The following is a 15,875-nucleotide window of genomic DNA, read 5'->3' on the forward strand; positions in this document are numbered from 1 at the left end:
GAGCGTTGTGGCCCATGGGGCTCTTGTTCTACAATGGACCAAAAATAGATCGAGGATTTCTATTGTTTCAAGTGATTATTAAGTAATTTCATCGGCATCCGACTTTCAGGTGAACAAATCATTTTGCAGCGGGGGGGGGGGGGGGTGGGGGGGGGGGTGAATACAATGATTTAGCCACCATACAATATTCAACCGTCCCTCAAGCTCCGTGAATGTACTCCTTAGGTAGCTTAATCGAATGAGGTGAATATTGTAATTCGAGGGTTGCTAAATCATCGCATTGACCTCAAAAACAGCAATAATTATATATTTCCACGTCTTTCAATGAAAGTTGGGAATATTAATTATGGTCTGACCGCTCGTCTGTCATTCTGTTTGTGTGTAATACTTTTGTTTTCGTATGATATCTCTAAACTAGCCTTTGTGCCTTTTGCAACGAAATTTTGTATCATAACTCCTTATGGCCTGAAGAAGGCCCCTTTTGTTTTTTAGGTCAAAAAGTTGAAGGTCAAGTATTCATACATTCTGTCTGTAGCACTTTCGTTTCCGGACGATATCTCCAAAAGTCTTTTACTTTTGCAATAAAATTTTTACAACTTCCCATGGTCTTTTTTTTAATTTTGAGGTAAAAAGGTCAAGGTCAGAATTTCATACATTGGAAAAAGATGACTTCCAGATGAAGTTTCAATGGCTATTTTACTTACCCACATGACTACTAGCAATAAAAACTACATGACAACTGGAGGAAGCTCATCGATGTCAGAGTTAAAAGATCAAAGGTCAAGGTAAAATTAAGGTATTCCACCTCTGATAGTACATTATGATAACTTTACTTATCTTTATAGCTTTTTTCAATGAAATTATATATACATGTACATGAATAACTTCCATTGACTTAAAGAAGATTCCTCTTGATTTTGAGGTCCAAAGGTCAAGGTTATACATTGCAAAAAATGGATTCCCAGATTATGACTTTCAGTTAGTTTTTACACTTTGGAGAGAAATATCAGCACTAAGATTACTTTTGTTTTTATCAGTAATGTTTTTTTTTCACGCAACTACAATGTTGTTAATTTTGAATTAACCTTCCACCCAGTAATTCAAAATTTACAATATATGTAATCGTGTACCGTCCCAATGCCATCCGGATCACCTCGAGCCTTCCACAGAATAACAAAATTTTATAGAATACTTTGGTGTGTATAACATTGAATATGAATTTCATGTCTTTACCCTCATTTAAATAAGATATGACTAGGATGATAAATATAACAGTAACATTCATGTTCAAGAAGCAATATAATGAATGGTTGGATTGTCAATGATTTCCACTTGGCCGTTCGGCTTGCAGGCCCTCCTCACCATAGCTATTGCTAGAGTTTCTGTCGGCACTCCAATATATTTGGCACAGCAGCAGAGGCATGGCGAAATTAGGCACTGGGCAAACTTCTCGCCAAACCGACGCTCTTGGCGGTCACAGAGCAGAAACCTGAAGAAGTAATTATTAGTCTGCTACCATGTACTGCAATGTTCGTTGAATTCATTTACAAGCTGTGCAATGCACAGGAATGTTAACTGGATGTCTTAACTTTCCGGGTCAAAATGTTCATTTTTAAATAAAATCCTTTGTATGAGGCAAAGTGAAATACGCTAACAATTAAACTGACGCCCCTATAAGACCATGCAGTATTGAGTAATATCTGTGCTTTAGTACGAATGTCATCAAAATAGCCTTGGTCCAGTGCATGTCTGCATTTTTGTGTCGCCTGCAGAGCAAAAGGACACATAAGGGTCAGGCGTCTGTCTTGAGATCTTTAAGAGGTATCATTATGGATTTGATATTTTGCACATATATTGCTATGCACTTATGACAAATAACAATAGTTATAGTGTAATATAGTGTAATCACAAGCTGACACTCACCCAGGGCGAAATATTGATAAATGTTCGAATTGTAAATTCTGAAGCTCGTCTTCCACAACCCCCTACAAAAGATTCCTACAGCATTGACAGGTTATTCGCCATTGAAATTTTTTTTTCTTTAAAATTTCTTTTAAAATATAACATAGCGATGATTCAAATAGGAGTAGACTAATGTATGTCCTGAGAAAAACAAGCTTTTTCTTTCTTTCTACCTTCGTCTGAGTGTAGAATAAACAGCTGTTTTTGTCGCTTCCTTGGGACGACACGTGAAGGAAACGTTTACACCCATTGCCTTTGGCAAGCTCAGCCGTCTTCATTACATAGTCGTGGTCAACTTTGTAAAAACCTTCCTAAAATTAGAAAGTGTCTTTTATCCCTGACCGACCCTGTCATGCTCTTCACAATATGTGCACTTATTGCACATGCAAATAAATCACAAATAAAACGAAAAAGAATTGCCTCATAAGTCTTACTTTTCCACCACTTTTAGATCGAGTAGTTCCTAAGCAATTAAAACCGACATCACATCCTGCAAAGACCTCAGTATACTCTTCCAGATTATCAAAGTCCACTATCTTTTCTTCCTGAAAACCAACAAAACAAATTACATAATTGATAAGAAAAAAAAATCTTGATCTCTTAAAATGTCACCTGAAATTGAACGTACGAATTTTTGTCCGAGACTGTCTGCGACATTGGTTTGACGTCTTCCGATTAACAGGATCCGTTTGAAGGAATCCGTCAGTGACAGTGCTTTGACTACTTCTTTCCCCGTTTCCCCGGTGTAACCGACCACAAATGCCACGTAATTATTGTTCTCATCCGTAGTCATCTTTTACAAACTACAAGTGATGTTCTAAAACATTTTGACTTTGGAATGTATAATCTTTACATTCTCTATGTTTACTGTTTTCTTTGATCCTATAACATTCTCTGATGTAAAGTAAATATGATACATACATGTATATAGGTCAGTATTCGACAGGTTGACAAGAGTTTAAGCAGATCGCCTAAAAGCTGCAGAACTGTATAGCTTTATGGTTTTTTATTTTAGTCTGACCATAACGCTAGAAATCCCGTAATCAGCTGGTAATGCAAATATGGTGCAATTTACGGCGCAAGATTTTCTGTGCACTTTGGGGGATGTATTTTACCACTTTCTAGCATTGGTCAGTCAACTACCTTAGTTTCATTCCCTAATTCTAGACATATTCTATAACCAATCTGTATATTTTATCCATCTCCTTACCCTTTCTAGTCGTCTCTACTGACCAATAGAATGTTATGCCATCAAAACAAAATCACAAGAAGATAGTTTATTGGTCTGTAGAGACGACTAGAAAGGGTTAGGAGGTGGATAAAATATACAGGTTTGTTATAAAATATGTCTATTATTAGGGAATGAAAGGTCGCTGATTGACCAGTGTTGGAAAGCGGCGAAATACATTTCTAAAGTGCGCAAAAAATCTTGCAGCGTAAATTGCACCATATTTGCATTACGGGATCTGTAGCGTTACGGTCAAAGACTAGAATATAAAACCATAACGCTACAGTTCTGCAGCTAATCGCCTAAGCAAAAGCCTGCAATATATTAAGTCCAAACTATCGATGAAAATGTACTATTAAATATATATACTGACCAAAATCTTAACAAGTGTATTTGATCCACACATTATAGGCAGATCAGATGTATCAAACATTTAATGCATAACTTTCATATATACATGATATAACAAATGCGTTATTTATTTTTTAAATACTTATGTAAAATATGAATACTTTATCATTTCCTGTATAAATTTCCAAGACAACTAAACTTTGCAAAATATCCTTTGCTAAATTTTGGTTACGTTTTGTATAAGAAATTCAAAAATCCAAAGAAAGGTTATAGAGCCCCTCCCCCGCGTATTAGGGTCCTCATCGATTTGAAATTTCACCTTCTCTAATCACACTCTCATTTGCCATGAGCCATTATTATCGGTGTGTACAAAGGACATAAAAATCACTCACCTTAAATCTGTCGCCACAGGTTAATACTGATTGTTTTGTTTGTCCTATATCATGACCCTTTATGACCCTTCATTGATGACCTTAAATGATATGCATATGCAGAGTATCTTTTATCAAAGACAGACGTCATATCAGATATATTGAATGTAACCATTGCTTTTGTTTCAGTTTAAATCATTAACGTTCGTGTTATCCATGTATGAGTGTCCACTTGTTTGTGTGTTTGTGTTTACTAGTTATTAGGAGCTTGACCATTTACTATTGGCAGATATACTCAGCGTTATATTCGGGTACAAACGTACCTTTAAATTTAAGCTGAACCAGTAAATAGCCATTCACCATATTAGTTTATTAGCACTGCAGTATATACACTTACCATTCGTTACACCTAATTGCTTTCTGGATACCTGAATGGAATGGACGGCACGTAGTTTACACTTACATTGTCTTGGTTTGAAATTGCATTTGACCTATGCAACTGACGTTCTTTCTCTTTGGTAAATTTTTCTCCTGTCGTGGAATAAGCATGCAGTAGTTACTTTTGTCTCTACCGGGTATTTTACATGTACATTGGCAATGTAATGTACGACCTAAAAAAGCATTTGAATCGTGACCAAGTGAACGGCTTATATGGGGGCTCTAGAAATATTGCCAAATGAAGAGAAATATGGCGGACAAAGATAAATTCTCTCCCTTTTATGAACCATGTTCAGATTTCACTTAGCTTACTATCTATATGTTGGTACTTAATATGTATATATATTTATAAACATACTTTCTTTTATTCAAAAGACAAGAGGCGCATGAGGCCATAATGCTCACCTGAATGGCTATAGCCTTTCTTGACCTTTTCAGCAGATACTTTTTTTTCCTACGTATTTCTATGTAAAACTTTGATCGCCCATTGTGGCCCCACTCTACCTCTGTGGGTCAAGATTTGAATAAATTTGAATCTACACTACCTGAAAATGCTTCCATATAAATATGACTTATCGTAGCTTTGATGTTCCTAAGAAGATTTTTAAATATTTTCCCCCTATGTAATCCTATGTGAAACTTTGAACCTATTGTGGTCCCACCCTACCCCAGAGGGTCATTATTTAAACAAATTTTAATCTACACTACTTGAGGATGCTTCCATATTTAAATATGACCTATTATGGCTTTGGTGTTCTTAAGTAGAATCTTTTTAAAAAAAAATTTCCTATATATATTCATGTAAAACTTTGTTCACCCATAGTGGCCCCACCCTACCCCTGAGGGTCATGATTTGAACAAACTTGAATTTACACTATGTCAGAAAGGCCTTCAAATAAGTTTCTTTTCTGGACCAGTGATTTTTGAGAAGATTTTTAATGACACCAGCCCATTTTTACTATTTCTTTCATCTCCCCTTGGAAGAGGACGTTGCCCTTTATTTGAACAAACTTGAATTCCCTTTACCGAAGGATACTCTGTCCCAAGTTTAGTTGAAATTGGTCGGGTGGTTCTGGAGAAAAAGATCACATTGTTAACAGTTTACGACAACAAAGGACAAATTTTGTTCAGAAAAGTTCACTTGAGTCTTCGGTTCAGGTGAGCTAAAAGTCACAAAATTGTAATGTCCATGATTATAACTATTTCAGGTTTTCTTATAGATAGATGTTTTAAAGCATTGATTACAACCTCAGAACCTTGTTTCATTTTTCTACCGATATGGTCTATACAAATGGCGTACAGGTTTCAGGGACATTGTGTTAGATTCGAAAGATGTATTTACAAAATCATTTCAGTTTGGATTAAATTTAAAATTATGTGAATTATTCAAAACTGATTTAATTAGGTTGTGTTATTTTAGAAAACAGGATCAGAGAAAATAACAACTGTTCAGGATTATTAATATTATTATATATTAATATTAAATAATTTTGACAGTTTTTATTATTTACTTGGTATTACTGCGTCATATTTGCACTTAGTGTATGGGAACATCGAACGCTGAGAAGCAAAGGCGGAAATAGAAGGGGAAGTCTTGAGCCCCTTTGCTTTCTGTTGAGGAAGAGCAGGCACGTACATGTAGGTATTATCAGGAGGGCTTGCCCCCTCCCCCTTTCACTTCTTTTTTCCCAGGGACGTAACATCGTTTTTGAAAGGGGGCAGCCTGAGAAAAAAATTCAACTTAAAAAAAACTTGACAAGCAAAAATAAAAATAATATAAAAAGTATGGTCCAAACACGAAAATCCTATTTCGTATTGGTGGTGGGTTGTAGATTCCAACTTCTTCCAGTACCACTTCTATTCATAGACTACTACATTATCCTTATTTGACTACACTGCAACAAAAAGTGGTGGGGGGGGGGGACCGTCTTTCAATGAACATTTTCAATAGTAAAAAAAGAAGTTATGTTTGGGATAAAACTGGGGGACAGCCTTCCCCCCTCCGATGCTACGTGCCTGTTTCCCGAGTAAAATGTTTTCTGTTAATTATCATTTAAAGGCCAGTTGCCCCCCCCCCCCTCTTCGAATTTTCTTTTTGTCGAAAAGAGAGAGGAACCCCCCCCCCCCCCACAAAAAAAATTACGAAATTAGGAAAGTCTTTTAATTATTTTTTACTTGTTAAAGTTTCCCATGCACCTTTTCTTGGGGGGGGGGGGGGTTTATTATCATTAATCATGGTCCTGTACTTTTTATTTTTCAAATTAAACTCCGTAAACGACATTATTATTGTGCGTCTCCTATATTTTACGTTTTGATTGGACATATATCTGGGTTTCCTATAGCAAAACATATAACATGGACACTGCCATTGTTTCTATAATATTGGAGATACTAGTACCCATCTTTTACCCGCAACCACTGAATAAAATTTAATGAGACTTTCATCGAATGTTTTTCAAACAGTTCCCTTGAGCACCTACTATATTTTACCTTTTGATTGAACACATATTTTGGTTTCCCATATCGAGACATGGACTTTGCCATTATACTCATATGGGACGGGGCATCATTTTGTAAGTCCGGTGCTCACGCTACCTCTAGTTCTCTCTTTTACAGAATTCTGACAAAGAATAGATGACATGATTGTATTTCATGCAGCACACTGAACCATAAAAAGCACTTCATGTGACAATACAATACTACATCCCTAAAAAGAATTTAAACAGTCATTTTTCTTCATTAATTCATTTATTGACTGAACAATTAGTAATGCATTAAAATAGACTGTTTCACAATAACCTTAGGACTGCTCTTTTACAGGGTAAACTGATATACAGTGAAACCATTCTATTCGGAGTTTCCGACATACACCGGTATACAAAATTGGAGTCGGAATAGACAGGGTGTCAGATTACACAGGATAAAGAACATGGAAAATAGTGGGAATCAAAATAAGGGGCAGCATTCACTGTAAACTGGATTACAAAGGTGTCAGATTAGACAGATTTTACTGTAGTTTGGTAAAATATGACGTAACATCAATTGTTTATAAATGTCATCTAACAACTAAAAGTTCACCAAACCATACTAATTTGCCCTGCAAAAGAGCAGTAATTCATTAAAAGCTGTTGGAATATTTATACCATTTTCTGGTATCAATTTTTTTGACTATAATTTCAAATGTGATTTCAAACAAGTACATCACAGTATCACAAATATTTTACAACTTTAATTCCATTTGAAAAAAGGAATGTACAGAAATACTGAACAATTTTGAAAATTCCAGAAAGTAAGCCTGAATTTTCTACATAACATGTTCAACTCTACAAAATTTTAAAACTATCACATCAAACATGTTGCATACTGTATAAATAAAAGTTAGAATAATACAAATTCATATATCAAGGACACAATTTATTGACTTTGTATGTAACAGCACCAACAAATCAATTGCTTAAATACATATTAAATGTACATTTTTTGTACAATATTAAACATTTAAACAAGTAAGGAAAAGTTTCCAGGCACCAATACATATACTGCTGTAGTGTACAGAAAAATAAGGCAAGAAATCTTTACACCAACAAAAGCCTCAATTGGCTCTTTGGTCAAACTTAAACCTAGCTATAAAAAAAAATTCTACACTGGAAGCATGGTGGCAACACCTGCTCTTTGACTTTTTATGTAAAAATAAGATCAAGTGTAATGCATTAATAAAATTCTAAAAATTATCTCTGTCAGAATACATACATTGTACACACATGTAACTGTATGACTCCAGTTTGAGGCCTGCTAATGCATGAGACTAAAAATAAATAAATCTTTAAAAAAAATTGTCAGTGTAAAACAACTGAACTCACAGCCAAGTATGATCTGAAAATATACTTGAAAAATTTTATGATAAATATCAAAATATCTAAAATACATGTAAAATAAATGGCATGTCATCTAATAAATAATGTTGTATTGACTTTAAGTGTTCTGTCTGCAGGTTCCCATGTCCACAAATCTCCATGTCCCTTAGAAGGCCACACAAAAATAGTGTCTGGGGAGCAGGAAGAACCAAGGGGAAGTAATTCATCATAATCATCTTCTGAGAATTCCAGCATCTACAAATAACATAAAAAATCATCAATTATAAATTGCAGCTCATCTCCATAAATGTTAGTACACTGTATGGAATGTCATGATAATTTGATACACATTTGGTAAAATCAGCATTCTAAGAAAGATTAATATAGCATCTTGAGAAAGATTTCTATTGAAGTATGCATCCTTAGATCATACATACATGTATAGACCTTTCAATCCACTATAAATTGAGATTTTTTTTTCAATATTAGAGCATAAACCTTTTAATTAAAGATTTCTGCTAAAACAAATTTCAAAGCCACACAGGATACTAAGGTTAGTCTCGAGTGACAAACGGCCCTAAAGGTGAAAGTTCAATTTTTGGGGGTCAGGTTGATCATTATGCTATTTTTCATTCCTTTTTTTACATTAAAACAATTGTCATGTATAGCACTAAAGGGCAACTCACCCGAAATGCCTTGTAATCCACATATGTCTGGAAAAGTATAATACAGAGAATCAAAAGGCAGGAAACAACTCGAAGTACAGCACACTCATAGTCCCAATCTCTACAAAGAAGTTATATATACTGTACATGTCAATTATGAACATCTATAAAGTTACATCACAATTTAATAATCATGTTTACTCCTCTATATATGTAGTGATATTGTTTCGTATTATCAGTTGTGGAGTTACAATGGTTTCTGCATTACAATGATAGAGTCAAAGTGGATTTATATACACGGTGTATAGGCATAACAAACCCTTTTCTTTGAAATGGATACTTTCAGATCAAAGCAACAGACAATTTTGGTCATTTTTGGAAGAAACTATTCTTGAACAATACATGCTCAGTTATTCATCCTTGCTGATACTTAAATCTTTGGCAAACCTGTAAATTTATTTTCCATGGAATGTGGCTGAGTCACACATTAATCTTGAAGATGAAAGTGAGCTTAATGTGTTCATTTTATAGCAATGACCTCTTAATAACTTTTTTTTCTGTTTTGTACCAGTGAAACATGAGCACTGCGAAGTCTTTTGGACAGAAATTAATAAATTGACATTTTTACAGCTTACACAGGTGTATTATATAAAGATACATCCATACACTGTAAACCAGCTATTATTCACGTCATCTTTTATTTGCGATTTGTCACTTTGAAATCAATCTGCAATGACTAATTTTCGCAACTGAGGATATATTCTCTATGAAAACGAAGCAAAATAAATGGTTCACGGTGATTAATGTTCGCTAGGTAAAGTATTTCGCGAAACTCGCAGATATTTTTCGCATGCGAATAAAAGTTGGTTTACAGTACTTCCTTTTTATACTTTTTCCAAAGACTGTTTTACAGTTAACGTAGAACCTACGTCGTATGACGTCATATCAAGTAAATCCGTTTAGACCGTCTTTTTGATGCTAGATCCATTATGACGTCATAATTAATTTAATGTTACTTTTCCCCGTACTTTCTCCAAGAATGTCTCTTGTAATGAAGTTACACAACTGTGATAATGTGAATGGCATGCAACTATTTTGAAGGAAATCAAAAAACCTAAGAAATCTAAATAGTACAATATCTTGATAAAAATGTCTCCAAGTCAAAGATCTGTTAAATATTGTGTGTAAATTTTGTAATGTCTATCATGAAATGATGTACATTCCCTTTCATAATTATTTGTTAATTATTCATAATGGTTGGTGTATAATAATAATGATTCCCTAAAATATCTTTTTAAATAGAAAAAATTACATTTTTTGATAAATATTTACATTGTAAATCTGATACAACCGCAAAACAGTCAGTTAATAATTAAATCCTGTGTTAGTGCAGAAAGGTCAACAAAAGAAGTATTGATAAATAGAGTGTCTCTCATTCGTTTGTGGCGAAAGGTATATATTTTAATCACTTTTTGTAATTATTTGTGTATCTTCTTCACCATATTAAAGATTGAAAACATTCTGACAAAGACTTTTGAAAAATATATACAAATTTAGGTGGTAAATTGACTCAAAAAAATATTGAGCACATTTGCCTATAATCGTTGAAATGTGGACTTAATCTTTTATGTCAATTGAATAAAAAAGAATTTATTGTTGAATAATATTGCTTAATACGGTTCAATTGATAAAGTCTATAAAAGACGATGTTTGAAGAAGTATTGTTGTCATTTTCTATATTCTCATTATGACCAGTACCCCTAAAAATGGCTGAAAATATGTAGTCGCAGTGTAAAATTATCATTCCAACTTGCACAGGCTGTACTACATTTAATTACAAGGAAACATACCATATATTTTTATCTGATTGACAAGCGAGTGCTAATTTATCATTTTGAAAAGTTTGAAAATCTTGTGACAAAGACTTTTCCGACATAGGTTCTACCTTAATACATGCAATTTATTTGAAATTTTAAAAATGAATACTTTATGTTTTGGGTCAAGGTCACTTTTTCACTTCATCACCTTTTCAACAAAACTGACTGGTTTTCAAGTTTTACCATGATATCCTAATCAAACCCCAAATCTCAGAACAGTTACCCCATAGTATATCATTTTCTATTTTAAATAGATATTCATCATTTGGGCGAAATGAGGTTGTATTCAAAAGCAAAATAACTGACACACTTTCAAAATAGATGGACTGCAATATCAGTCCAAAATCATTTTGCACTTCAAATAATATGTCTGGAAGATTTCGTGAGGTCAACATTACTGCTACATTGCGAAAAATTTCGACTCATTACTGCTACATTTCTTCGAAATTTCGGGTGATCATTACCACTACATTTTATCAATAAGACTATTGCCGATTACAGCTCATTACTGCTACATATCAAATCAGCCAGCAATGATACGGAATACTACATGTAGTATGTTCTGTTCATTATAATTCATATAAGAGATTTCCAGACAGCAGTACATCAAGCCTATTGCCTTCAAAGGTCTACCAATTATGTAAAGACTGTGTGTTTTATCCATGAACAAAGCTCGGTTTTAACACCTTTCTAATTTTTTTTTTTATTAAATAAGTAAATTTTAAATAAAATTTAAAAAAAAAAACCCCAAAACATTCTGATCAAAGTCTTATATTTTCATCTCCCCTTGGTGAGCAGGGCCTGGGAAACAGGTCTTATGCATATACATGTATATGTTGTATTTTAAATCAATCTGTACGAGCATAATCCGCTGGCTACCGAAAGAGGCAATGTAACGGTAATGTATACTTTTAAATGTAACGGTAATGTAACCTTTTTTGTAGCGGTAATGAGTATGTAGCGGTAATGACAATTTTGAAAATGTAGCGGTAATGATACGCACCCAAGATTTCATAGATTATATTCTTGATTATGCAAATAATTGAGTTATGTTTGTATAGAATTACATTGTTCTTTTTTAATAAATGTTTTATATTGTATATACATATGTTACTTTATTTGCAACTATTTATTTGTTGAACCATCTTGTTAATTATCAATAATTAACACTAATAAAGCCTTTTTTATATAAAGGGAAGCTCCACATGAAAATTGAATATCTAGTGATCCCCCCTCCCCCATCCCCTTCTTTTACCCATTTTCAGGACTGTTAAAGGATGACATCAAGAGTGCAAGATCTGACCAATTGGCACTAACTGAATTTTTTCCCAGGAATTTTAATCTTACATAGTATACCTTTTTTTCTGACTGCCCCTTTCCCCTTTTTGAAAAACAATGTACATGCCTGCATGCGTATCAAGCACTATTAATATGTATGCATAATGTATATGATTTACATTACATTTTAGTAGCTAACATTAAGTTTAAAAAATATTATTGGACAAACATTTTACATCATTTGATTAAGAAAATAAATAAAAATACGAGTTTCAATCCAAATTTTTATAAATTTTTAAGCCAGTCGCTTGATCATCATCATGAAACCAAAAAATTCCGAGTTATTCCTTATATTTACATGCTCTTGATTCCGCAAATTCACCTGCTACAAGCCCCACTTCCGTCTCTCTCTGTTCCGCCCCGCACATGATTTTTTTTTTAACCACGCCTATCAATGAACTAGTGCTTAATGTAGAAAAGAAGTATTTTTACTATTTGTAGTTTTATCTCAGACAAAGAAATTTTAAAATGTAAATATTTAAGGAATGAATTTAAGTTACCCAAGTTATACTGTATAACCTGGATTAGGGCAGGTTATGCTTAATGAACCGCGAAAATTGATTTTCCATCATTAAGCATAGAAACTAAGACAATTTCTCCTTCAAAAATGCCTTCAAACTGTACATATTGTAAATGTAACGTCAAGCAGATTGATATGTTTTTGGGTTGTATGTTCGTTCGCCCTAAAATGGGTTCGCCCTTGATGCTGTTCGCCCTAATTCTCGTTCGCCCAGAGTCCATTCGCTCTAAAACTTGTTCGCCCAAAGTCTGTTTGTCCTCTATATGTTAGTCGGTTAATTTTTCGTAATTTCCTTTGATTTGATTGAATTTCATGAATTTTTCTATTTAGATTACAATTTATTATATCCCCAATACTTGAACTTTCAATATAGATGAAGAAATAAAAAGAAACTCTTAAGTAATCGATGTGATACTCGTTAATTTATTAATAATGTTTTATAATGTTATATTCAGTTGAGAATAAAGGATAAGTAATAAACATGTTGCTCCGACGCAGCTCATCCCTAATTAAAATGGCCTATCAACATGATCACCCTCAATTTCCTTTATTATTATTAAAACATACATTTAATACGAATCTTAAATAACAAAACAAAACAATGAAAGTATTCCCTAATTTACCGTACTAAATTAACAGCAATTAAACTGATTACGTCTTTTATAAACATTAAAATCGGAAATAAAGTCAATACTGATGGAAAGGAAATATATTAAATATTTTACTAGTTCTATTTAATAAAAAAAAAAAAAAATCAACAATAATGATGACATAAAATATCACCAATAGGGCGAACGGGATGTATGGCGAACGGGGTGTAGGGCGAACGAGAATTATGGCGAACGGACCCTGCGCGAACAGACTCATGCGAACAGTTAGATATGGCGAACGGACCTGATACCATGTTTTTGACATATGCCATTGTGATGTAGGTAACACAGGTTACATGATATTAACTAAATTATCAATAATGACGCGTTACAACCAAAATTATTTACATTAAACAAAGCCCATAATTTTTTTTCAGAATTTAAAACTCATAAATCAACAATTAACTGTTAGATTGCCTGGCTTGCATCGTTGCAAACCATGCCCAAATGTACAATCCTCTCCCATTCTGGAGAGAGTAGGAGAGAGCTATGAGCGGATATAGACCGTGGCTTGAGACGATGCCTGGCTGGGTGAATGCACTAAATATGCATCTTTAGCAAACTCTCTCTACAGGAGTCTGCAATTTTATCAAATTTAGGGAAACAGGCATGAATCCTACAAGTGAACTTCGCGAGAGTCGCTTGCTATGCTCTTGAAGCTCTGTCTGTTTCTCATTTATTTTCGCTCAAACGAAGAATGACGCGAGAGATGAGGATCCCCAGCAGGCATACAACATTGTACCAACATTGAAAATATGTTGATCTTGGTTTATGACGTTGATCAACCAAATAACAACGTCATATGACGTTGAAAAGAAGACGTTGAAATCACAACTTATTTTCAACGTCAGATTGACGTTGTATAACCAATGATAGTTTGACGAAATAGTTGCTGTCATTTATGCAATAATTATTTGAATGTGTTGTTAATATAATCATGTTTGAAAAAAGAATAATTAATTACGAATGTTCATTACAAAATACTACATAAATTGTGTTTGATTAAGATGTGACAATAAATGCATTTATTTTACTCAGTACATGCATGCATGTAAAAACAAATCGGATGCAAGGGCGCGGTAGCTATTTGAATGTGGTTTGACCTCAAAACCTCAATGTCCGAGCTTATCAATGTCCAAAACATGCTCACCACTTTGGTATTAAATTACTGGCGCGAACTGAAACAAAGAACCTGTCCAGCTGTGTAGATCGATAACGCCATTTTGTTTTCTAGACTCGTGAAACGCTGATGTCTATTCCACATTTTGGATCGTTACATCCCCAATGAATGTAAGTACGCGTTTATTTAAATGATTTTTTTTTACAATGACATGCAACTTTTGCTTCTCAAATGTGTTTTGAAAATAATTTTGATGAAATATTTGGCGTTTGATCCTTCATAAATTTTGCACGATTCAAAATGCGACACACATGCGCTCTGAATAGCAGATGAATAAGGACATAGTGGGTTGAACATCCGCATTGAATAAATCATATTCCAAAGATACATATAAGATCAAATTATACATATAGTCTTGTACATGTATATAACTGCTGAATAATGTATTTTTATTTATTTGCAGATGTTGAATTATAGCCGTCCTGTCCTTTCCTTACCAATCTAAAATCATGTGAATTTTGAAATACGTAACATGTCCGCGTCGATGGAGTACTCACAATACCATCCAAGAATAGTTAACAAAAATACATTATCACTCCATCGGATTCATACTTATGTGAAATTTTTACCTAGACTTGAACCACATGTGACATGCAATTGCCATTAAGTGATGACAAATGGGAATAAATTGTGATTATGTTTTCATAGATGTAAAAAGAAATAAATAAATACTAAATTGATTGGAAATTTCCTTTCAATGTGTTTACTGTTATACATGGAATTAATTATACACACCAGTGTGTGTAATGGATCTAGGTTCAATTAATAGATGAGCAAATTCAATTTGAGAGTTAAAGATTACGACAAACAAATTTGATAAGGTTTTCAATATATTACAAAGTAAAAGATGTGTTGAAATATCAACCAAAACCACTCATATATCAACATTTTTTCAACGTTGATATAACGTCCGTAGACGTTAATTCAACGTTGAAACAACGTAAAATATCAACGTTGAACCAACGTCGGATTTCAACGTCCATTCAACTTTCAAATCCAACTAAAATTCAACGTCATTTCAACATTGAGGTACGACGTTGTTTCAACGTTGAAATGCCTGCTTGGGATGCTTAACTGTTACGTCACAGAACTTGGCAAGCTTCTTCAAGCACGGTGTATCAATTTCAGGTTCAGTTACCAACATGACAAGTTTGGACGGGAAAATATTACTTACAGGTTAGTCTATTCATTAAATTGGATAATAAATTACATTCTACGACCTCGTCATATTAACTTGACAGCTGTGACCTCTAGCTCCACAGTTGATTTTCGTTTACGCCTTTAAATAAACATAGATATTAGCATACTTCGGATTAACATTTATCTGTTTGACTTGGGATTTCCCCGGTACATTATCCAGAAAGTTTTCATCTCCGTTAGGCTGAAAATCTTCGTCGCTGTCTGCACAACTGTCGGCCATTAAATTTGAATATTAATTATC

At 33.8% G+C, this 15,875-nt stretch overlaps 2 protein-coding genes across 2 annotated transcripts; both read right to left on the reverse strand.

The window, feature by feature from the left end:
• Positions 1-977: 977 nt before the first annotated feature.
• On the reverse strand, positions 978-2,755 carry LOC133191263 (oxidoreductase HTATIP2-like). The gene is made up of 5 exons (XM_061327017.1): positions 2,591-2,755; positions 2,397-2,507; positions 2,136-2,273; positions 1,924-1,985; positions 978-1,489 (listed from the first exon to the last, which is right to left on the reverse strand). The coding sequence occupies exons 1-5, from the start codon at positions 2,753-2,755 to the stop codon at positions 1,288-1,290; spliced, it is 678 nt and encodes a 225-aa protein (XP_061183001.1). The 3' UTR covers positions 978-1,287.
• Positions 2,756-7,079: 4,324 nt separating this feature from the next.
• LOC133191262 (uncharacterized) lies at positions 7,080-15,863 on the reverse strand. The gene is made up of 3 exons (XM_061327016.1): positions 15,742-15,863; positions 8,891-8,990; positions 7,080-8,459 (listed from the first exon to the last, which is right to left on the reverse strand). Exons 1-3 carry the CDS (start codon positions 15,852-15,854, stop codon positions 8,295-8,297), a joined length of 378 nt encoding a protein of 125 aa, XP_061183000.1. The 5' UTR covers positions 15,855-15,863; the 3' UTR covers positions 7,080-8,294.
• Positions 15,864-15,875: the final 12 nt, after the last annotated feature.

Source organism: Saccostrea echinata, unplaced genomic scaffold, assembly GCF_033153115.1.
Source record: "Saccostrea echinata isolate AGI-Se365-2 ecotype Australia unplaced genomic scaffold, CSIRO_AGI_Sech_v1 ptg000023l, whole genome shotgun sequence".
In the NCBI taxonomy this organism is placed as follows: Eukaryota; Metazoa; Mollusca; class Bivalvia; order Ostreida; family Ostreidae; genus Saccostrea; species Saccostrea echinata.